The 24,659-nt window shown below is 50.1% G+C and overlaps 2 protein-coding genes and 1 pseudogene across 4 annotated transcripts; 2 read left to right on the forward strand and 1 right to left on the reverse strand.

Moving 5' to 3' along the window:
• Nucleotides 1-2,191: 2,191 nt before the first annotated feature.
• LOC111722418 lies at nucleotides 2,192-3,902 on the forward strand (the record flags this gene model as incomplete). The annotated part of the gene is given in 3 exon segments (XM_023508472.1): nucleotides 2,192-2,198; nucleotides 3,618-3,747; nucleotides 3,749-3,902. Coding segments are annotated over 3 exon segments (291 nt in total), but the record flags the coding sequence as incomplete, so codon positions are not given.
• Nucleotides 3,485-15,966, reverse strand: CCNQ (cyclin Q). 2 transcript variants are annotated; one of them, XM_003802531.3, is made up of 5 exons: nucleotides 15,720-15,966; nucleotides 13,145-13,328; nucleotides 9,723-9,855; nucleotides 7,573-7,800; nucleotides 3,485-3,940 (listed from the first exon to the last, which is right to left on the reverse strand). In XM_003802531.3, exons 1-5 carry the CDS (start codon nucleotides 15,835-15,837, stop codon nucleotides 3,911-3,913), a joined length of 693 nt encoding a protein of 230 aa, XP_003802579.2. In that variant the 5' UTR covers nucleotides 15,838-15,966; the 3' UTR covers nucleotides 3,485-3,910. The 2 variants fall into 2 exon arrangements, with proteins under 2 accessions (XP_003802579.2, XP_003802578.2); XM_003802530.3 differs by having other exon boundaries at nucleotides 3,485-4,000.
• LOC105888273 lies at nucleotides 10,136-11,535 on the forward strand (annotated as a pseudogene). The gene has a single exon (XR_002771225.1). The product of XR_002771225.1 is annotated as a protein SET-like (transcript).
• Nucleotides 15,967-24,659: the final 8,693 nt, after the last annotated feature.

Genomic DNA, 24,659 nt, shown 5'->3' on the forward strand with positions numbered 1-24,659 from the left:
CTTGCCGAACTTCTTTCTGGGCTCAGCTCCCCGTCTTTGACTTCATAGATTCTGATTCCAACCAGTTTTTCTTCCTTTGTTCAGGAGCCTCTGACCAGGGTTGCTACCAGTCGGCCATCTTCCCAGAATCCTCCTATTTTCAGGTTTTACATTTAAGTCTTTAATTGGTTTTGAGTTGGGTTTTATATATGGTGAGAGGTAGGGGTCTAATCTCATTCTTCTACATGGGAATATCCAATTTTCCCAACATTATTTACTGAAGAGACTATATTTTATCCAATGTGTGTGCTTGGCACCTTTGCCAAAACTCAGGGGGCTGGACACAACTGCCTCCTCCGTGCTGTTGTCCTCCCTTGCACTCACAGCTTTCTGCCCCTCCTTCCCATGGCTCTCAAGGGACTATGGCAAATCCTCATATGAGACAGATCAAAATCAAGGCTGGCATGGTGAAGCACTTGGTTAAACAAAAAGTGATGTATGAAAAATCCTGACCCTAAAGATACGCCTCACACTAAAGAGAGCCCAGGCGGTGCTCTGGACTCACTGCCCCACTCCAGCTATATTGAGAAGGCTAATAAAAGCTTTTGCCACTGTGTGGGAGCTGAGCTAACATCTGGTCAGTCTCACTTCTCTTTTTCCCTCTATTAAAGTCTCTCCTTGTCCCTGGATTAGCCTCCTCTCCTTTCTTGCAGCCCCTCACTCTGGTTCTATGCCAGAACCTCTCAGAGATCCTGCAGAGTCCCAGTTGATGATCCCAGGCTGTCAGAAAAGATTGGAAGCTGCATATACTGATCTTCAGCAGATGTTAGAAAGTGAAAAAGACTTGGAAGAAGCTGATGAATATAAAGAAGCACATGTAGTAGTGGATTCAAAGAAGTTAGAAGCCTGTAAGTTTTCTGTGTAGGGTGCTTTTGCATAAAATCCTGGGGTCCCTTCTATAATCCATTGTTTTTAACCACTGCCATGTGTTCAAGTATTATGAGAATGTGATTTTTATGAGATTGCAAATATTTTATCTTTGCCAATGTAGTGTCAAATAAATGAATTTATCGAATAAAATTCTTTATTTCATACCTTAAAAAAAAAATCAGTTGCCTGTTGATGCCTGAATTTATTTCTGAATTCTGTATTCTGTCCCATTTGCAGTGCAATGCCTCCAAATGTTTTCTTTCTTTTTTTTTTTAAGACAGGTCTCATTCTGTCACCCCCACTAGAGTGCAGGGGCATCATCATAGCTCATTGCAGCCTCTGACTCCTGGGCCCTCAAGCGATCCTCCTGCCCCAGTCTCCCCAGTAGCTGAGACTACAGGTGCCCCCCACCACACGCAGCTAATTTTTCTATTTTTAGTAGAGATGGGGTCTTGCTGTTGCTCAGGCAGTTCTCAAATTCCTGACTACTGCATGTTAGCCTCCGAGTGCTGGGATTACAGCTGTGAGCCACTGCACCTGCCCAGCTGTTGTTTTTGCTCACGGTTGCTTTGGCTATTTGGGGTCTTTTGTAGTTCCATATGAATTTCAGGATTTTTTCCCCTATGTCTATGAAGAATCTCATTGGTATTTTGATAAGGACTACATTAAATCTGTAGCTTGCTTTGGATAGTAGGGACATTTTTATATTACTTCTTCTAATGGACACAGGATATCTTTCCATCTGTTTCCTCTTCAATTTCTTTCACAAAAGTTTTATAGTTTTCAGTGTGGGGGTCTCTTACCTCCCTGGGTAAGTTTATTCCTAGGCATGTAATTTTTTGGTAACTATTATAAATGGAATTGTTTTCTTGATTTCTTTTTGGAGAGTTCACTATTAGCTTATAGAAATGCCACTAATTTTTGTGTTAATGTTGAATCCTAAAATTTTAGTGAATTCATTTATTAGTTCTAATAGTTTTTTGGTGAAGTTCTTAAGGGCAGACATTGATCACCTTACAGCAACAAGATATGCTCTGGACTAGAAGTTCCTGGAAGCTTTAAGTTCTAGAAAATCTTATCTCAATCTCTCATCATTACACACAACCTTGGAGGATCCAGGGGAAAGTACAAGACAGCAGGCATGGAATGATGATGGCACTGTGGAGGCCACCATCCATGTCCTACAGCAAGGGGTGGGCAGTGGTAGAGGTGGGGGCTGCCATCTAGGTTCCTCCCTACTACTTTTCCAGCTCATCTTCTGTCACAGCTGCCTGTGCCTACCATGGCAGGTCAGTGTGGCATCCCCAGACTGGTGGCAGGATGCAGGATGGAGAAGACTTCTGTCAGGCCCCAGTCACAGCACACTAGAGAGAAACTTCCAGAGTCCTCACCCCCTCACATGTGCCACTCAGGGTCCTTCAGCAGGAGACACAGTGGCAATCCTAGGAGGCAGTCTTTGTATTCAGAGCAATCTAGAAAGCTCACCTTAAAAGTCTGTGGTGAACTGCACTGTGCCTCAAGCAACTCAGGACAGCTAAGTGGCATGCAGTCACCCAGGTGTCCAGGATTGAACAGGGTCTTAGAGGACATCCAGGCTAATGCTCTGGTCAATACAGCCCCATCATTTATCAGTTCTCAGAAACCTAAACTCCTTTGCCAGAGCCTGGCACCAAGCAGATGCCCAGCCGGACACAAGTAGCATGAAACAATGACTCTGTCAGCCAAGTGCTCCTCAGACCAGGGCAACTCCCCACACCGGGGGTTTCCCTCATTGTTCCTCATCTCCTCTTCCCTTGGGGATGGCAAGGAGTATCATCTGTTTAGGCTGGAACTAAGCACACAGGAGCTGCTCAGTAAATGTTGTCCTGTGGCCAACCAGTCTCAATTGTGACAGCTAAAATATGAGCCCACATTAAGGAGAAACCCACAGGGAGGTCCATGGAATGGAAGCCAGGCCAGCCAGGGCAGGCCCACCCCCAAGGGAGGGCCATGGCATTGCCTTGATTCCTCATCCTGAGGCCGGATAGCATAGTTGCTTTGTAAAGTCACCCAAGTCCTAACTTGTTGCCAGTGTACCAGTCCATCTGCACCCCCAGGGATGATGAGTGCAACTTCCCCTGCCACCTGTGTCAGAGCCCGCTCACCTGTGGAAGTTCTCTGTAAATGTGGGGCCGTGTCCAGACCAGTCCCCAGGCCTGTGCCATCATATGCTGAACACACACCAAGCTTGATGGGCACCTGAGGAGTGTGCCCTGCACTGGTCTGTTTTATACCCCAAGTCCTGAGGGCCTTTCTGAAAAGGAACCTTTTGAGTGGGGAGGCAGAAGGGTACACAGTTCTGAGTATGTCTAGACTCCCCATCTAGATGGCTGTCTTGATATTTAAAACCCCACCTTCCTCCCTTTGGTCACATCTCATTAGGTCTGGCTTCTCTCTAACCCTAGGCTTACCACGTGATACCACACTCTTTCCAAAATTTCTGCTCACCTGCCACCAGGCCTCCAAATCCAGGAGGGGAGAGGAGCACAGGGGCAATGTGGGCATGGAGCACACACAGGGTTCTCCGTGATTCATGTCATCTTTTATTACACAAAATAAAGTCCCACCTCTGTTGCACATTCACGCTTCCTACAAGCTAGCTTTTAAAAATCCCTAGGGGCACAGTGCCATCTGTTTCTGACTGTCCTTGCAATGATGTCATGCCACAGTTGTAGCCAGAGTCCTCTCAAAGGACAAGGGCAGATGTGGCTGCCTCATGTGAGCTGCACACAGTGTGCTCCCAGCCTGCCCACTGGAGGGGTGGCTCCCATCATCATCTGGACCATGACTGCTGGCGACAAAGTGGCAGCATGTGTCATCGCCTTCACCAGCCCATCTCCAGCAGCACAATCAGTCCTCCCAGCTTGTCCTCTGGGGACCAGCCATCATGGCGATGTGGTGGCACCATCCCCAGGCAGCCGACCATCCTGGGCTTCTCTTTGGGCAGGCCTGAGCCAGGGCTTTAGGGGAGCTCTGTGTCCATGGTATAAATCTGAATGAGATCAGACACAATATTATCAATGATTGCCTTGGTAAGGTCGTCACTAAATACCTAGAAAGAAGAAGGAAAAGGTTCCGATTAGACTCCCTTTGTGTTAAACAAGGCCCTAGTCACTAAGCACAAAATCGCATTTCATGGGTGGGAAAGGGAAACAGGGCTTATCTATCCAGGGTGGTGGTGGTGGCTCTCCTGCCAAGTCAGTTCAGTTCTAGCCTGTTAAGGCAAATCAAAGACTTCATGAAGCAGAGAAGATACCAAATGGAAGAGGCCTTCGTGATCAGACAGGAGAGGTGACTCATTCAAGATCACATAGCAAATTGGTGACAGAGCTGGGCCCAAAACACTGGTTCTTAACTCCTGCCTACAGCTTTCCCAGGACCAGGGTCTCCAGGAATTTTGGCAAGAGGGGTCTCACTTCTAGAAATAGGCAGCTGAGTAACCTGGACCCCATACCCACCATAGCCCATCCCTGAGGAGTACATGGACCTGTTTTACAGCCTAGACTGGACATCCAGACCACTATGTGCAGGAATGCTCACAAACTGTGAGGTAATTCCTCAGGGGCCCAAATTCAAGACATGTGCAGCAAGAGCCAACCCATAAGCCTGGAGTCCACACCCTGTACCTGCCAAGGGCAGGTCTGGACCCTGCCCACTCCTGGAGGATAATCTCCAACCTAACAAGAGCATCATGGTTCAACAGGGCCTACAACCCCACCAGGCAGTCTACACTAATGACAGGATTTATGGGGGCAGCCTGGGCCACATGCCATCAGCAAGACCTCTGGGTGGCTGGAGCTAGTGTAACCTGGTCAGCGCCACAGCGGGCTCCATGACCCACTCCCAGTAAGGAGCCTCTCTAGTTGGCAATACTCTGCTTGCTGTCACCTACTGCTGCTCACACATAGCTGCTAGGAGAATTCTGAACCATCCATTGTACATCCCTGGGAGAGATACCCAGAAGCTGTCGCCTGGCCTCCCCAGCCCCTGCCCTGTATACCTTGTACCTCTGCTGATTTTAACCCATGTCCTTTCACTGGAGCAAACCATGACTGTGAGTGTGACGGCTTTTCTGAGTGCTGAGTCCTCCCAGCACATCACTGAGCTTGAGGGTACTATTGGGGCCCCCATGATAAGGGAAATAAAAAGCAAAGCAACAGCCTTTGGTCAGATGTTGTAGCTGCCCTGTGCCAGGAAGTTGATACCTGAGGAACCAAGGGAAACAAGGTCAAGGCCTTGGGCTGAGCCAAAGCAAGAACAAGACCTACATCCATCCCTTCTGAACCCCCAAACAAACCTAGGTTCCTCCCCAACCTACAACCTCAGATGGGAGATGGGGACCTAGAAACCCTCCAAGCCCTAACTCCGGAATCATGGTTGTCTCACACAGGGCTCTGGGTGGAAACTAATATTCCAGAAAAGACAGGCTTGTGTGTACACCATCTATGTGCTCCCAGAGACATCAAGATGAGAAACAACATTAAAAAGCATCCAGGGCCAAAGGTAGAAGCAGCCTGTGTACCCACGGAGGGAAGAACAGACAAACGAAATGCAGCCTCCCCAGGAAGGGGGTGTAATTCAGCCTTAACGAGGAAGGAGAAACTGGCATGTGCTCCAGCATGGCTGACATGACAGCGTGCTCAGTGACACGAGCCAGTCACAGGACAAACATTGTGCGGTACAGCAGATGAGAGCAGCCAGGCTGTGCACTCAATGTAGTTAATGTGGGACATTTTATGCAATATAGAGTCACCACTTTTTTTTTGAGACAGAGTCTCACTATTGAGGGTCACTATGTCGCCCTCAGTACAGTGCCATGGCGTCACAGCTCACAACAACCTCAAACTCTTGGGCTTAAGTGATTCTCTTACCTCAGCCTCCCAAGTAGCTGGGACTACAGGTGCCTGCCACAATGCCTGGCGATTTTTTGTTGCAGTTGTCATTGGTGTTTAATGGCCTGGGCTGGGTTCGAACCCACCACTCTCGGTTTATGTAGCTGGTGCCATAACCACGGTGCTACAGGCGCTGAGCCAAGTCACCACTATTACAAAGAATAGTTCATGGTGGGGGACAATCCTGAGACACCAGCAGAAAGGACAGAGCCTTAAGTCCTAGGAGAAGACGCTGTTTGGGGACATCAACTTCTGTTTGTAGGACAAAGACTAGCAATGGCTGGAAATAAGCAAGCACTTCCTATTTTCAGAAAGGCCTGAAGGGCACTCAGCAGAGCTCTGGGTGCCACATCCTATGACATCGTGTGATAACCAGCAGCATTTCTGAGCCCCCTACCAACCCTACTCCTCTGGCAAGTCAGGGTCAGCATCTCCTGTAGCAGGAGCTGGCGTAGCGTCTCTGCAACTGCACCAAGTGTGAGGTCTCTAAGGCAGCAAGTTATTCCAGCTTTCCTGCTGAGCCCCTGGCAGACTAGTGACAACAGAGGCAGCTGCTACAAGATGTGATTGCCCATGAGCACGAGGAGAGGTGTGTCACAAGGCAGGCCTCTGGCCCTCATGCCTCACAAGCCCCCAGGCTGTAAGAAGAGCTACCCCAAAAGAGGTAACTTCTTCCCAATTCGAGAATCCCGGGGGAGTTTGTGCTGCCCAGAAAACAACTTCCTGGTGGGGCTGCGTGGGGCTATTTGGGCTCATGTTCCTGTCTGGATACCTGAACATGGGACAGAGAGGTGGCATTGGCATACTAGTGTAGCTTATGAGCAAGCAAAGGCAGACAGAGTAGAAAGAAAGAGGTGGAGGACAGCCAGCACCAGGGGAACAAGTGACAACGCTGTAGGTCCCAGCAGCTAAGAGGCCAGGACTGTCATACCAACCAGATGTCCTCATAGAGTTTCTGTCACTACCAAATTCCAACCACTCAAGGACACTGCAGTCACACTGTCTGAAAGTCCCTGAGAAGCCTAAGCACGGAGCCATACTGCCTGTCCACACAGATGCTCTCCCCGTCCAATGCTGCCCAGTGGCTGTACATCTGGCCTGCAACAAGAACTACAGATGCCTGTCTTCAAAGCTACTAGTACTTGCCAGCTCTAGGCACAGATGTGGCCTGGGCACTTATCACTGAGGGTGTAGAGGATTAGACAGGCCATAAAGAAGGGAAAGCAGCAGAAGCCGGGGCCTTCCACAGGGCAGGCAGCACCTACCCCCATGCAGGATCCAGCAACTCACACCTTGTAAGTGTGAGTGAGGTAAGGACTCACCCTGTCACCTCTCTGCCAAGTAGATCCACCATCCCTCTCACTTAGCTATTACCTACCCACCCAACAACACCTGTCACCTCTCCAGCATACCTATCCCTCTCAGCTGTCCATCCAGCTATCTGTCATCTGCCCATATCCCCATGGAGTTCTGTCACGTGCCACCTATCCTTATCAACCTGTCATCCGCCCCAAGGTCCCACTCACTCTAGTACAAGTGCCTGAGTCCCCAGGCTCAGCCCAGCCCTGCCCCGGGACTTCCAGCTTCCCCCACCACAGACCACATCTTAACAGGAAATTTTCAAGCTTCAAGATCCCAAGTAGCCTATACTTTTCTTGCTGAATTATTAATAAGAAACAAGGACCTCTGAAAGGAAAAGGGCACAGTCCAAGACACCAAGCGGTTACTTCACCTGCCACCATGGCTTCTCAGCCTCAGCTTCAGCAGGCACCTCAACTCCATAGACCTGCAGGGCCAGGAAGAGCACTGCCACAGCTATGTGCTGAGCCTGGAAGCGGAGGCACAGCCCCCCGTGGTAGCTGTCCCGCAGCAGGGCCCAGGCAGTGATGGCAATGGGGGTCCGCTGCCAGCTGTAGCGGTTCAGCCAGTTCTTGAGGGAAAGCAGGTAGTGGAGCAGGTACTGCAAAGACACGCATGTCAGCCACTCTGCCTCTGCATTACTGACAGCACCGCCATCCCTCCACCCACTAACTACTACATCCAAGCTGTCATAATCATGTACCACCCTGTTCAAACCCTCTGATGGCTTCTAGGTCACTTAGGAAAAAGCTCCAGTGCCTTCTCCTGGCCTTGTCTCCCAAGGCCCTTGTCCCACCCTGTTGCCATGTTTGAATACACAGGGACACCCACCCCAGAGCCTGCCCACTCCCATCCTCAGGAGCAGCCCCTGGGAAGCCCTCACCAACAGAGAGCCCTGCTCTCGCACCAGGAAATCGTGCAGGGCCTGGTGCTGTGAAGACCAGCGCCTCCTTCTGCAGGGAAGAGGTGCTGAGCTCCATGTACCCAGCCTGCCACCCAGGGCACCTGCTTCCAGGAGGACTAGACCACAGCTATATCTTCCCAATTAGTGCCAAGAACCCACAACAGTGCCGTCCTCGACCACAACACCTTAGTGACTGCCAACCCAGCTGTCAGCTCCCACTGTCAGAACATAGCCACTCTGCCTGCATGTCACACAATACAGAGAAGACATTGGGAACTCCCCAGATGGTCCTGAAGACATATGTGTATGTGGGACGCTAGCATGCCATACAGCAGTGGTTCTCAACCTGTGGGTTGCAACCCCTTTGTAACAATGAAAATACATTGTGGCATTAGGAAGGTTGAGAACCACAGCCATAAAGGAAGGCTCCATCTGTTACTTTCTTCCATCCTTAGGCCCTAGCCCTGGCCAGAGAAGGGAAGGGGCCAGCAGGCTCCCTGGATTGGTTCCCAGTCCTGGCATGGATCACACATCCTCCAAGACCCGAGCACCGTCCTCTGAGCCTTGTCGCCTTGATGACACTACCTGGAAGCCACCAGTCCAGTTCCCACCTTCCCCTGGGATACTAACCAAGCATTATGCCAACCAAAAAGCTACTGTGCAAACATCTGGAACCAGAAGCTCCCAGGGCTTAGGAAAGAAGTGTGCAGAGCTGGAAGTGACATAAACAGCAGCAGGAAGGATCTTTGTGTGACAAACTTGTTTTGGTACCTGGACTGTGCTAGTGGCTACATGAAAGCAGACGTGTGATAAAACTGTATACAACTACACATCCATACTGTGCAAGTGAAGCTGGGGGCCCCAGCAGACTGTCAGCATCGACACCCTGACTGTGACACTGTATGACACTTTTGCAAAGTGTTTCCACTGGGAGACTGGGTAAAGGCACATGGGATGGATCTGTGCTATTTCTTATAACTGCAGGAGGGTCTGTACTTATCTCAATTAAAATTTCAATTAAGAACAGAAGTCCTGGCCTGGAGCCCCAACCCACAACCAACTGCATGTGGAGCTGGGGTAACCACAGTATCACATCAAGTGCTTGTAAGACTTGAACTTTCCCTCCTGCTGCTGTTTGAAATGGTTCTTCTGCTGAGACTTGCATGTTCCCAAAAGTTAAAACTATGGTACTTAACTCAAGCGCCTTAGCTTTCCTTATAGTTTTCTAAGCACAACTGAGCTGGATACAAGCTCTGAGGTCTAATAGCAACTCACAGGGACAGAGACTCTGGCAGATTGTGAAACCAGCCCCACTTCCCTGAGGCTCAGCGAGCACATGCCCCATGTGAACCACGGGATGAGCAACAGTTCCATAGAGCCCCATAGTTCCAGTATGTAGCCTTAGACAAGTGGCCAAAAAGGCAAAAGCTGGAATGAGCACTGCTTGAGAAGACCCACAGGAGCCAGGCGGGTGAGGCCAGCCGACCCAGCCACTGCATGTGGAGTCAGAAGTCTCAGTTCACCAGGGCCACCTTGCTCTCCTCACCTGCTAGGCTCTCAAGCATTAGGGGTGTCACTTTCAGGACCTGGAACAAAGAGCATGGCTCCCCAGCATGTACCTTGTGAGGGTGCTGGAAGGAGACCTGGAAGCGCAGAACTCTCAGCATGAGGAGCTCGCATTGCACGACACTGTCCCGCAGCTCCCAGAAGCGGGAGTCCAGCTCTAGAGGTTCACTGCTGGGGTTGAAGTACCTGTGAATAAATGACAGCATGTACAGCCACCAGAGATGTTTCCCCTGAGAAACAAGATGGCTTGAACTGGTTGAACCCTTAAGTCACGTGATGTACAGATACAAACTGCAGTGTCCTTCTGTAGTAGATGAACACAAGATCATTTTATTTGTATTTTTATAAGATAATTCGCCATTTATACATCTAGGGTACAGAATGAAAACAGGAATGGAGAGTTTTCAGAGATTCTTTCTGCCAAGCTAGGAGATCTATGGTTAGGTTCTCAGAGTTTCCCAGCAGCATGGCCCCCAAATGCCAGTCTCCGCTCCCACCTCAAAAGAAGAAACCAAGACTGCCTACTGCTCCCAGACCGGAGGACAACTTCGGGCTCTCAGGGATTGCCAAAAAAGAAAGAAAAATAATAGCAGGAAGCAACTGAACATATTGATGAGGTATAAAATGAAATAGACAGACTTAATGAACAAGCCAGTGAGGAGATTTTGAAAGTAGAACAGAAATATAACAAACTCCGCCAACCATTTTTTCAGAAGAGGTCAGAATTGATCGCCAAAATCCCAAATTTGGGGGTAACAGCATTTGTCAACCATCCACAAGTGTCTGCGCTGCTGGGGGAGGAGGATGAAGAGGCACTGCATTATTTGACCAGAGTTGAAGTGACAGAATTTGAAGATATTAAATCAGGTTACAGAATAGATTTTTATTTTGATGAAAACCCTTACTTCGAAAATAAAGTTCTCTCCAAAGACTTTCATCTGAACAAGAGTGGTGATCCATCTTCAAAGTCCACTGAAATCAAATGGAAATCTGTCAAGGATTTGACGAAACGTTCCAGTCAAACACAGAACAAAGCCAGCAGGAAGAGGCAGCATGAGGAACCAGAGAGCTTCTTTACCTGTTTCCTGACCATTCTGATGCAGGTGCAGATGAATGAGGAGAGGTCATCAAAGAAGATATTTGGCCAAATCCATTACAGTACTACTTGGTTCCTGATTAGGATGATGAAGAAGGAGAAGGAGAAGAAGATGATGATGAAGAAGAAGGTTTGGAAGATATTGATGAAGAAGGGGATAGGGATGAAGGTGAGGAAGATGAAGATGATGATGAAGGGGAGGAAGGAGAGGAGGAGGAAGGAGAAGATGACTAACAGGACACTGATGGATTCCAACCTTTTTTAAAATTTTCTCCAGTCCCTGGGAGCAAGTTGCAGTCTTTTTTTTTTTCCTCTTGTGCTCAGTCGCCCTGTTCTTGAGGTCTCTTTTCTCTACACCATGATTCTCAACTTATTTGGGGGGGAAATACCTTGAGCAGAATACAATGGGAAAAGAATCTCTACTCGTTTCTGTTCCAAATTCATTTTTATCCCTTCCTGTCTCAACAAAAACTGTATGGAATCAACCCCACCGAGCTCTGTGGGAAAAAAGAAAAACCTGCTCCCTTGGCTCTGCTGGAAGCTGGAGGGTGCCAGGCCCCTGTGTAGTAGTGGATAGAATTCTATTTCTAGCTTTTTCCCTCCTTTCTCTGTATATTGGGCTCAGAGAGTACACTGTGTCTCTATGTGAATATGGACAGTCAGCATTTACCAACATGTATCTGTCTACTTTCTCTTGTTTAAAAAAAAAAAAACTTTAAAAAATGGGGCATAGAAGGTCAGCAGAGGGTGGGTTTGAGATGTTTGGGTGGGTTAAGTGGGCATTTTGACAACACAGCTTCTCCTTTGGCATGTTTAATTGTGATGTTAACTGCGACATCCTTGCAGTTTAAATGACACTTTTAAAATAAATTCTCTCCTAATGATGACTTGAGCCCTGCCACTCAAATGGGAGAATGAGCAGAACCTGTAGGATCTTATTTGGAATTAACATTCTCTATTGTAATTTTGTTCTGTTTATTTTTAAATTTTCTTTTGTTTCACTGGGAAGGAAAGATGATGCTCAGTTTTAAATGTTAAAAGTGTACAAGTTGCTTTGTTACAATAAAACTAAATGTGTACAAAAAAAAAAGAAAACAGGAATGGACAGAAGAGAGAAGCTGGCTCCTAGTTTTAGCCCAATGGGCCATCCACTATCAGTCAGCAAGATGTTAAGTGCAAGGGCTGGCTCCTGGTGATGGCTCCACAGGAAGTGGAAACCAGCACACCCAGCCAATTGTGCCTCCTGTCACAGTCAACCTGGTGCTAGAGAGTCTTTGTCACCTCAGGGACAATGCCCAGGACTCTTACTCTGGGCTCAGGGAAAGTGTTTAAACATAACACAGAAATGATGTGTTCTGAAAAGTGAGCATTTTTCGTTATTAAATTCTGAGATTGTCTTTCCTTCTTCCCATATCTTTCTGTCCTACTTCACTGCACACACCCACTACACTCCCACCTACACAAGACCCCCAAGATGCACATGAACAGGATTCACACTCATCGATCAAAACTCTCTGCCAATGACTCATCCCTCCCAGCTGCTCACTCATTTTCCAATCTCCCCACAGAACCCCCTCACCCCTCGTGTCCCTAATTAGGGATCCCCCCATATGTCCCCTTCCATCACTCCCCTGCTGAGGACCAGGCAGTTATGGGTGGACACCACCTGCCCTCCTTCAGTCCTCCTGTCTTTGTCTTAGTCTCTCCAGCACACTGGGACCCTGACATACTTTTTCCATTACCTGTTAATTTAAAAATCAGCAAAACAAAATAGTCTTCTTTCCTAATGACTAGAGCTCCTGGAGCGGCCCATGACACAAAGCTAGTCAGTAACTTACCACAGGTCACATGGCTTTCTCTTGGGCCCCCAGGGTCTTGGGGAAGCCCACCAACTAAATGGGTGCCTACATCCTCCCCCCGAAGTCAACTGCTCTGTCCTAGCTGTGCCACCACGTGCCCACAGCAAGGCAAGAGAGGATCCTGAACAACTGAGTCTTGGTTTCTCTGATCAGCAAAATAGGATGACCACCTAGCTGGGCCCACAGCCTCCCTGTGCACGTGCTCAGACTGGGAGGAGGTTCTCTCAGGTATGTTCTGGGCCTGTGGCAGCCCAGTCTCCTCGGAAATGCTTGCTGAACTCTGCCTGCCCAAGCCCCACACCACCCTTCATGCAGCCTTCAGGCTTTGCTCCCACAGCCCCCTGGGTTCCTGATACTGGGCTCCTCCCACTCTGGTTGCTAGTGTTTCTAGCCCTGGTTGGAGCCCATCCAAGTGCCTCTTTAAGCTTGATTGCTGAGCCCTGGAGAGCAGGGCCCAGTGGGAGCCTCTGGGATAGAAACCAGGAAGCCCTGTCAAATGCCTTGGCCCAAAAGCCATTACCTGTTGGACACATTGATGATGTCACGGGTACGCAGGTGCTGCTCCTCCACTTTGCCCGCCAAGTAAATGGAAGACATGGCAACCAGGTAAGGATCATAGGTGTCCAGGTTGGTCTCACAGAAGAACTTATGGTAAATGGTGCAGGCAGTGGCAATGGGAATGGATCGCATCCCCAGCTTGACTCCTACACAAAAAGAGCAGGCAAGAGGGTACTTCAATCCCACACTCACCCCTGTGCCAATGAGGAGAGCTGCTGCCACAGGCCCTGCACAGGCGAGACTGAGAACTCTGTCTTTCACTAGGTCCCCAGGGCTCTCAGACTCTGAGAGGCTACCAAAGTCTGTGGGGAGGGTGTTCAGATGCAGTGTCCTGGGGTTCTCAGATTCTGCTCTTCTGCCAAGTCCCTAGGTCATGCCCAGGCCTAGGACCTGAGGGGTCTAACTACCACTGGTATATCACTTCTGCACAAAATCTTAGAAAGGACCATACACTGTTGTGTGTCTGGTTTCACCTTAGCAAGCATTTAACTAGAGGGCACCCACCCTGCAGCTCACCTAACCCAAATCCTAAGACAGCAGAGGTAAAAGACCTCTGAGCCATCAAACAGATGCCACCAGTCCTGAAGTCACAGATGATACTCAGCATTGGCGTCCTGGTCCATGAATTAGAAAAAGACAAGCAAAGCAAGCAGGGTGACTGCTAAGGGCAACCACACGCAGAGCAGAGGAAACAACATTCATTGCCATGGCCGGGCACCAAAGAAGAAGACCAGCACAATGAGAAGTAGACAGAGCATAAGTGGGTTTATTCAGGGGTGAAAGCCCACCCCCACCCCAGTCCCGAACAGCTCCTAAGGAAATCATTGCAGTGGGTCACAGAACCAAAAAAAAGTCTGGACCACTAGGATTAACAAGAGAGAGTTAAGTGGCATCCATATAGAGGAAGGGGGAGAGCAACCAACAATCACCCATTAAGATTATGTTCACCATACTCTTCTAAGAAGGTGGCCTAGTTCACTATGGCTTCTGTAATACATCACCACAAATTCAGCAGCTTAACACAACACACACTTATGTTCTCACAATCCTGGAAATCTGAAGTCTGAAATGAGCCGTTAGGGGAGTAAGATCAAGGTGTCAAAAGGGTCTTATAGAAGCTTGGGGGACATTCTGTTCCCGTGTCTTTTCTAGCTTCTAGAGACTGGCCATGTTCCTTGGCTCATGGCCCCTTCCTCCATCTTCAAAGCTAGTGGTGTAGCATCTTCTAACTCTGCTTTGTTGTCATGTGGGATTGTCCTCTGACTGACTCCTGCCTCTCTCTTACAAGGATGGGTCTGGTTACACCAGGCCCACCCAATAATCTAGAATAATCTCCCCCATCTCAAGGTCCCTAATGATTTCTGCAAAGTCTCTTTTGTTATATAAAAATGACATTTGCAGGGTGGCACCTGTGGCTCAAAGAAGTAGGGCACCGGCCCCACATGCCAGAGGTGGTGGGTTCAAACCCAGCTCTGGCCAAAAACTGCAAAAAAAAAAAGACATTTGCCCGTTCCAGGGATTAGCACAAGAACACCTTTAGGGGATCAGTATTTAGCATCCTACAAAGGGCAAAGGTACATGAAACACATTAATAGAGAAGTCCCAGGAAGTGACATTTAAAGAGCTTTTTGCATTTCAAGATCTCAAGTTCAGTTATGCAGGCAATTCTACATGGGAGCCTCATTCCAGTAGGTGGCAGGTAAAGTGGTACCACTGACATGACTCTCTGAGCAGGTGGATGGCAGCAGCTGATGGGATACTGCTGTCGTTAATACACTTCGTGACTCTTTGCAAATTAAAGTAAATGTTTACTTTATTTAGATTACTGGATTAGGGGTCCTGCACCATCTCCTCAGACCCTCTGTGCTCTCTGGCTTGAAAGCACACTTGCTGGATGCCCCGCAGAGTGCACAGCAAGCAGTAAAAGTAGAAAATGACTGTCCGCCAGCCAAACGAGATACTGTGTCTCTCCAGGAATTGTGGTTTCTTTGCCCTGCCTTGGAAACAGAGCACCGATCACCACTGTGGACACCTGGCAGGGTTCCAGACTGGACCCTGGGTCCTAGGTGTAGATGTGGCCAGAACCACCGTACAACGCGCTCCAAGAGACTCCAGCTCACCAAGTGCCATACTGTCTCCCAGTACAGTTCACAGGGACAGGGGTGTGGCAGAGAGCGTAGCAGACTACACGGAGCTGCCTGGCTTTGGAGGCCTGCCCCTAACCACGCCCTGTCTTTGGGCCTGCACCCTTGTCTGTGCAATTGGGGCACCAGCGTCTACCTGAGGGCCCAATGCCTAGTGAACGGGGAGAGGAGGAAAGGCAGAGGTCCGCAGTCCGGAGCCGAACCTCCCAGGCCCCGCTAAGGCGGTGTTGTCCGGAAGGCCTGGACTCTTCCCTCTGCCTCGGCCGCGCCTGCCCCAGGAAGCGGCCCCCAGCACCGCCGGCCGCGGTCCACCAGCCTGGCGCCGTGGTCGTGCGGCTCCGTGGCTCCGGCCTCCACGTCCCGTCCGCGCCGCCCTGTGCCAGTCGCGGTTACCTGCCTCCATGATGAACCTCGTCACGCGGAAGTGCACCCTGGCGTCCGGCGCCAGCCGTCCCTCGGGCCCCTGCACCGCGGCTCCTCCGCTGCCGCTCTCCGGGATAGCAGCCTCCATGAGGTCCGTCCCACGTCTCCACCTCCCCGGGTCCGGAGGAGAAGCGCCTCCGCCGCACCTGGGCCGGCTGCGGGGGCAAATCGCGGCGGGCTTGGCCACCGCGCCCCGCCCCTCCCCTGCCGGCAGGGCCCTCCCAGACCTGGCTGGCCCGGCCCCGGGAGCCAGGACGCGGCGGCGCGACAAACGACTATCCGGCCAGCGCGCAAGCGCAGGCGCAGGCGCAGAGGCCACAGCCGGTGACCGGTGTGTGCTGGACAGCCACTGGACAGCATATGCCACCACCCACCCAGGCGCCTGTCAGGCCTCCGGAGACACTTCCCGACCCACTGAGCAGACACGACCACCGAGCGCCTTGAGTCCGCCCCGGGAGGCCGAGAACTCTGTTCCCAGGAGCAGGAACCAGTGGAGTCTGGGACCAACGGCATCTGCAGTCACCTGAGCTGCAACTCCCCGTGGCCTAGCCCGACTAAGGTGTCTCCCTGGACTGGCGGCCCAAAGTGGCTTAGGATGGACAGAGCTAGCAGCTTATGGGACTTGTTGAGACGACAGGCCAGCTGCCACTGACAGGGAAAGATGTGCTTGTAAAACCCTAATGTGGATGACCCCAAGGAAACGCTGTGCATAAAATGTGAAGAGGGCCTTTCCTAAGGGGGGGCGGTAAGGGCGTTGGGGTCTGATCTTCCAGCCTCCCTGCTTGGGTTAGGGATCTGCTTTCTGCTCACCCTTCCAGCCCGGTGCAAGTAAAAGCTTAATAAATGTTGGAATGTTTAATATTGACCTGACATATTTGCCATCCCATATTTTGTTTTCCACAAGCAGCAAATTGTGCATAAGGAGTTAGAGACACAGAGCATCAAAGGGACTCTCAAGCTAGTGACAGTCACTCTAGTCATTCTGATACATTCAGACATTTGTTACAATTTAAAACAGCTGGGAGTGTGGAGAGGAAAAGCCCATTTCACTCTAAGCCCCTCTACCCTGGTGACCTGATCTGGTGATGATGTACAAGTCTCCACCCTCTAACCCTCCAACCCTGTCCAGCTTCAACCTCCCTCGTCAGCATCCTCCACCTCCACCAAGCTCCCCAAGTCCTCTCTTCACCCCAGCTGAGTTAGTTTCCAGGGACCACTGTAACAAATGGCCACAAATTGGATGGCTAAAAACAACAGAAATGTAATCTCTCACTATCTGGTGAGAGACAGACCAGACCAGACATCTGAAATCTAGGTGTCACCAGGACTTTGCTCCCACAGGAAGCTCTAGGAGAGGACCCTCCCTTGCTCTTCAAGCTTCTGTGGCCCAAGTTGCTCCTGAGTCTGTGGCCACATCAGCACAATCTCTGCTCCATCTCCAAATGGCCTCCATCACCGTGTGTCTCCTCTGTCTCCTCTTCTGTGTCTCAGGAGGACACCTGTCATTGGGTTAGGGGCTACAGGTAATCCAGGATGAGCTCATCTTAACATCCTTCCCAGCCTTACATCTGCAAAGACCCTTTGGCCAAATAAGGCCCCACTCACAGGCTCTGGGGAATAACACATGGACACATCTTTCAGGGGGCTGCCACTCAGCCCACCACACCAGCTCCCAGAGCAAGCTTCATAGAAATACAGGCTCAATGAGCCCCACCCTGCCTAACACCCTTCAGGGCCCTTCGCCTTTAGGAGAAAGCCTGAGGCCTCTAACTGACATGCTAACCCTCATGCAGTCACCCTGTGCACCAGCCAGCTTCAGATCTTACTGCTTTGCCACCCCAGCAGTGCCTTGAGCAGCTCCCCTAAAGGTTATCATGTCCCAGCTCAAAATCTTTGCTCACACCCTGTGCGATAAAGGAGTTCCTTCCCTACATCCTTCTACCCAGCTTGCCTCATCTGTGTGTGCATTGGTGTGCTCATCCCCTGTGCTGCTGACATCTGCCATGCTTTAAGCACTCTGTTGCCACTGTCTGTCCTCAGGCTGTGAGTAGCTCCATCCTCTCCCAGGCCCAAGGCTGAACCCCTGGGCATCGTCCAGAATTCCCCTCTCCCTCAGCCCCATTGGTCGGGTCATGTCTCACAAACCACCAGGCAGTGCTCTGAGCCAGGCCAGCCGCACCTTATCATGACAGGTTCAAGTCCATGTTCCCTAAAGGTCCTATGGGCATTAGGGGATCAACTTGCTTCCCACTGGCCTTCTGCACACATCTGTGCACAGTGCACATCCCCGGGCATGCATGCTGACTTCGTCAGATGTACAAACACACACACCAACCCTCTTAATCACATAGCTTCGCTCCGGCACCCTCTGTGTTTGCCAGTTAAACAGCACAGAGCGAACTTCTCCTTCCCCAGGATCCTCTGTGGCGTGAAGAGTCTGGGCTCTGTGAGTAATAGCTGTAGTGAATGACTAGATGAACACATTAATTTTTAAAGCCCTGGGTCACAGGCCACTCTCCTGGCAGGCAGCCTGACAGTGGTTGATAAACGAATAATTCACTATCCACTAATTGGAGCCACAAAACCTGTAGGTGGCACCTCCTCACCCACTGACAAGCCTGTCACCATTGTCCCAAATATGGCATGCCCCTGTTCCTCCAGGCCCTTTCACCCCAGCTCAGACAGCTCCCTGAAGCCGAGGTCCAGCTCTCAACTGCAGGCCCAGTGCAGGGAAGCTGCACAGTGGAGGTGGTGAACACCACAGTCTGAAGAGCGATTGTGTAACGTTTGCCAGCACGTCCTCCTCTAATCCTCCCTGGCCACTGCATCAATGACATCATAGCCTCCTCTCACAATAACACTATTATTGAAGGAGTGAGTGACTCACTGCAAAGATGGGGCTCGCAAGCTGAAGCTCAACAGACAAGGCAGAGAAAGAGGAAAGGCTGTGCACGCAGGGCCATGTGACAGTCTGGGTGGTCTTCAGAAACCCTGGCCACTCTAGCCTCCTTCCTAGCAGCCTTTCCTCAGGAGCCATCACTTGAAGAACAGCCTGATTGCAGTCCTGAGTCCCGCCACTTGTCCTTGGAGCACCTCACTCGAGGTCATCCCTTCTTCCCCAGCCCTCCTCCTCCTGCCTCTGCCTGCCCAGAGCCTTTTCCCTCCCATCCTGGGCAACCCAGTAGTCTCCCTCTCTCTTCTCCTCCCTGCTGCCTTCTGCTCTGCCACTGCCATCTCTGAAGACACTTGTTGCCCCACCCCTACTCGCCCCTACCTGCCCACTCTGCTAACAGCAGGGAAGTCTTCCCTTCTCCAGTCCCCTTCTACCCCACAGCTGAGTGAGCTGAGAAGAAAGTCTGGGTGCTGGCTCCTGTAGGCAGAGGGGAATTCAAAGGCCTCACCCTAACTGGGAGAAGCCCCTGGCCCCTTTTCCGCACCTTTCAAACCATCTGTAGACAGCCTGGGAGGCCTGCCCTGCTTCCCCAAAAGGCCCCATTATGTGAGTAATGGGCACCATCAGTCTCAACAGCAAAGTCATATGTTGGGTAGGGTCCAGCTAGTGTCTGCAATGTGGACACAACCCATTCCTTCCTGCCCTGACTCTTCGCCCTGGTGGGTTCCATGGTCCTGCTGTCCTGGTGATTCTCTCATAAAGGGCCCAGAAGGAGTTCAAGTCTCTCCTGTGCTCCTGGTGGCTGCAAGGCTTATGCACAGCTGTGACTCCCCCAAACTTGCCAGTCCCCAGGCCAAGCCTTGCACATGTGCGCAGACTCACAATTCCCATCTCCACACCACCCATCCTGCCTGCATAGACCAGTGCTGGGAACACAGCGGTGAAGGGGAGCAGAGAGAGTCTCTCTGCAACAGCTTCCCATCCTCCCCACATGTGTCAGACAGGGCAACCTTCATAGAAAGCACAGTGTGGTCTGATTACAGCCCTTCCCACATACTGGCACCTTTACCTGGCCAGTCAGGGTTTGGTTTGCTGAAAGAAGGTGGAAATTCCTTATAGGTGGGGGCCTGGGGGGATGGTAAATTCTTGGTGACTCTGCTGCCTGGGATCATTTTCTTTTTCAGGGATTGGAGCCCCAGGGGACTCAGTAGACTGACAGCACTTAAACATAAGTGAGCTCAAAGGTGTGCCTGAGTTGGATGTAAGGAGAACTGAGAGCTGAGGATCCTCCAGCCATAGATATGCAAGCACAGAAACCAGGGCATCTCTGGGACCGTGAGGATGTTTTAGAATTAGGTTGTGGTGATGGTTGCACAAGTCTATGAATATACAAAAAGCCACTGAATTATACAGTTTGAATGGGTGGCTTTTGTGATGAGTGGATTATATCTTAATAAAGCTGTTATTTAAAAAAAATTACCGGGCAGCACCTGTGGCTCAGTGAGTAGGCCACTGAGGCCTACTCACTATAACCCATATACGGAGGGTGGCGGGTTCAAACCCGGCCCTGGCCAAACTGCAACAAAAAATACACAGGCGTTGTGACAGGCACCTATAGTCCCAACTACCCGGGAGGCTGAGGCAAGAGAATCACCTAAGCCCTTGAGCTGGAGGTTGCTGTGAGCTGTGACACTACAGCACTCTATAGAGGGCAACAAAGTGAGACTCTATCTCTAAAATAATAATAATAATAAATAAATTTAAAAAATAAAAAATTACCACGTACAATTGTGCCATCAAGAACAGTCTTCAGCTCGGTACGTGTGGCTCAAGTGGCTAAGGCGCCAGCCACATACACCCAAGGTGGCAGGTTCGAATCTGGCCCGGGTCCGCCAAACAACAATGATGGCTGCAACCAAAAAAAATAGCTGGGCATTGTGGCAGGCGCCTGTGGTCCCAGCTACTTGGGAGGCTGAGGCAGGAGACTCGCTTGAACCCAGGAGTTGGAGGTTGCTGTGAGCTGAGATGCCACAGCACTCTACCCAGGGGGACAGCTTGAGGCTTCTGTCTCCAAAAAAAAAAAGAACAAAGTCTTCCTGTGGGTGAAGGGAGTCTCACAAAGAGGGGCTGGAAGACTGGCCAGCAATGAACTTGCACAGAGCATCTGGGCTAGGACAGGCCAGACATTTGCAGCACCAGCAAGTTCTCTGAAGGGCCACGGTTCTATGGGGAACAATGAAGTCAAAGGACTGAGAAACCATGAGGGTGGCCATCCTGCACTGCAGAAAGGCCCAGAGAGTCTTGATGGCAAGGAGATAGTGCAGGAGGGGACCAGTGGGGCTGTGTCCTTGAAGTCCTGGAAAGGCCAAGCAGGGCCTCCTGAAGAGAGTGTATAGGAGGAGGTTTGGGAAGCAGGGTCCCAGGGTTGGGGTGCTGGTGGACGATACTCTGTGCTTCTGCACACTCAGAGCCCACCAACCAGAGTGGGAACCACGGGAGACATCTTGACCCAAGTCTGTCTAATGGGTGCCCGCCCTGTACCCAACCTGTGACCACTTCCTAGTTGCCAAGTGTACGGTTGGTCAGCTCCTGCAGTAGGTGGGGCCTTGTGGAAGCTATCATTCCACAACCCCATGTTGATGCCATTCACAGCTACTGTGATCTTCTGTGATCCTCCAGCTGGAGCAAAGCAGGAGATGACTTACAGTTCTATTCTAATAAACAGAGAACTCCAGAACTTTCTACCTACCTCAGACAGCAACATTAGGACACTTCAGTTTTCTGGCTCCGTGATGTGGTTTTGTCCCCAGTGAGCTTGTTCTCACTGCCCCCAGGATATCACACAAGTATGACAGCATGTTGACAGGATCTGGGGAGCAGAAAATCACTGGTCTCCTAATCACCTTGGTAAGACACGCAATACCAGAGATCAGGAGACCAGCTCCACAAGCTGGAAAGACAGAAGGTAGTGGCCAGGGAGGGAGGCCTGTGAAATTGAGACTCCAAGGAACTGCACTTTTTAGAAAGACAAGGTTTGGGATGTGCCATGAGAGCAAATGGCTAAGGGAAATCAGAAGACAAGCTATTGGGAACAGAGGAAGGAGGATAATCTGGATGGATTAGTTAGTAAATTGTCACACATTGATGAGTACCTCCATGTGCTACCTTCATATGGAGTATTTGTAAGAGGTATCAAAGTGCAGATGTGAGTTTCTATGAATTTCCCATATACATCAAAACAAAATGCCGCAAATCTAGTTGCTTAAAACAATAGAAATTTGTTGTCTCCCAGGTCTGGAGGCCAGAAGGCTGAAACCAAAGTATGAGTGGGGCTACACTCCCTCTGGAGGCTCCAGGTGAAGGTCCTTCCCACCTCTTCTGGCTTCAGGGGGATGCAAGTGTCCCTTGGCTGGTGGCCACATCACTCTACTGTGAGTCTTTCCTCACATGCCCATGTCCTCTGTGCCTGCATCTTCTTCCTTCTTGTAAGGATCCTTGTTATTGAATTTAGGCCCTAATCCAGGATGATCTCATCTCAAGATCCTTAACTGAATCACATCCGCACAGACCCTTTTTCCAAATAAGGTCATGTTCACAGAGCCCAGAGGGTTAAGACCTGATATCTTCAGGGGCTCATTGTCCTATCTCCCACAGGCATCTCTACTAGGGTGAGCAGGTACATGCACTGTGCCCTTGGCCTTCTGTATCTGTGTAAGGGGCTGGGAGTAGGGGGAGGAAAAGCAGCCACTCCTTGAGAGTGTGCCAGTGAAATGAGACCTGCAGGGGCAAGGGAAGAGGCCTTGCCTTTGGTGGTTGATGAGCACCACCCCGGAATGGCTTTCTGGAGTCAGAGAGGGCATCCCAACAGAGACAGACATGGCCAGGTGCACAGCTGTGAGGGGATTGGAGGGTGGGGAGTGGGGCAAGGTCAGACTGGAGTCAGAAGTTTGTCTGATGACGGGCTAAATGGCATTATAGGATCAGTCCTGATGGATAAGGCACTATGGGGAAGTTGTGGGCAGAATGGCAGCCCTCAGAAAGATGTGTCCACACCTTCTTCCATAGAGCATGTGAATGGGACCTTATTGGGGGAAAGTGTCTCTGTGGATGGAATGAAGGGAAGGACCTGCAGGTGCACTCACCTTAGGTTACCCAGCTGGCCACAAATCCAGTGACAAGTGCCCTTGTGAGACACAGGAGATACAGAAAGAAAAGGGCCACAGGAAGATGGAGATGGAGATTGGAGTGATGCTGCTACAAACCTGGGAAGGCCTGGAGCCTCTCCAAGCAGGAAGCAGCAGAAAGGACCCACCCCAGAGCCTCCAGGGAGCATGGGCCCTTCTGAAACCTAAATTGCAGGCTTTCTGACCTCCAGCACCATGAGACACTAAACTTCTGTTATTTTAGGCCATCCAGTTTGTGGTATTTGTTACAACAGTCACAGAAAATTAATACAACAGGGCAGGCAAGGGAGTGTCTGAGCCCTTCTCTACACATCTGCTGAACTTGAAGCCTTCCAGGGAGGATGGGTGTCACTTTGGTGCATGGGCCCCTTCTTGGCCCCTACTTGTGGAAAGAAGATGGCCTGAAGAGGCATAATCCTCAGCCCGGAATGCTGGGAAATAAAACAGATTAAAAGAACATAGGTGAAGAAATCAGATCCAAGGACAGGTGACTTCTTGAGGTCACCCAGCATGTCAATGCCATTAAGAATGTAAAGCTTTTAGCTCCTTGCCCAGTGCCTTTTCTGTTATCCCAAATGCCCCCCCATTGGGGCTGGAAAGCCAAGTTTTGCCATCCTTGCCAAGCCCCCTCCCCCATATACTGTGCCACCATCCTCTCCTCAGGCCTTCCCATTCCCACGTCTCTGGCTATGGGATCAGCACAGAGCAGACTTTCACTTGTGTGAACAAGCCTACTTTGTGAACACGTCCCCCTGAATGAAGAAACCATGTTTTGTCAAATCAGCTGGAGTAAGGTCTCATGTATGAACCAGTTAAGTGGGGCCGTGAGCCAGGGAGGTTCCTTTGAAGGGAGTGTGTGGAGGGAGGGACGGACCTGCCATTCCAGTCCAGGAAGCCAGGGGCACCCACTGAACAGGGCCACTCCAAGGGTACAGTGGGTCAGCCTATTGTGGCAGGTGTTACCCTCTGTGCGCCGCCTCCCTGTACACCTAGACAGGGCCTCAGGGAAAAGAACAGGCAAGATCAGTCAAGAGATCTTGTCTTTACTGTTTGTTCAGTGGGCAAGGGAGTCAGACCCTCAGCCCTCCAGGCAGCTAGTCAAGGGGGAAGGTCTGAATTAAAGCTGGAGAAATGGCTGTGGAAGCCAGTTGTCTAGTGACACAGAGGTGACTCTCAGAAGAGCTACAATATTAGGGTTAGCGTGAGCAAATGGAATAATAACCAAATACATTCAGACTGGAAAGTGAGAAATAAAACTCTGTGCAGATGACATGATCTTTTATAAAGAAAATTCCAAGGAATACACACCAAAATATCCTATTAGAGATAATAAACAAGTTGAGCAAAGATTCAGGATGTAAGACCAGCATTACAAAATCAATTCTATTTCTATACACTACCAATGAACAACCCAAAATGAAATTAAAAATACTTTCATTTACAATAGGCATGAGAAAGAATAAAATATGTAGAAATATTTTTTTTTTTTTTGCAGTTTTTGGCCAGGGCTGGGTTTGAATCCGCCACCTCCAGCATATGGGGTCAGTACTCTACTCCTCTGAGCCACAGGTGCCACCCAGCAATAAATTTTTAAAAGGAAAGGCAAGACTTGTATAATATCTCATTAAAAGACATTAATGACCATCTAAAGAAATGGAATGACAACCATGTTCACAGATCAAAAGACTTAATATTATTGAGACGGTAATACTCTCTAAACTGATCTGTAAATTCAATGCAATCTTTACCAAAATCCTAGTAGGCTGTCTTGTAGAAATTGACAAGCCAATACTAAAATTCACGCAGAAATGGAAGAAAATAAGAATATCCAGC

This window comes from Otolemur garnettii, unplaced genomic scaffold, assembly GCF_000181295.1.
Source record: "Otolemur garnettii isolate 467f Iridium unplaced genomic scaffold, OtoGar3 scaffold00249, whole genome shotgun sequence".
NCBI classification, from domain to species: domain Eukaryota; kingdom Metazoa; phylum Chordata; class Mammalia; order Primates; family Galagidae; genus Otolemur; species Otolemur garnettii.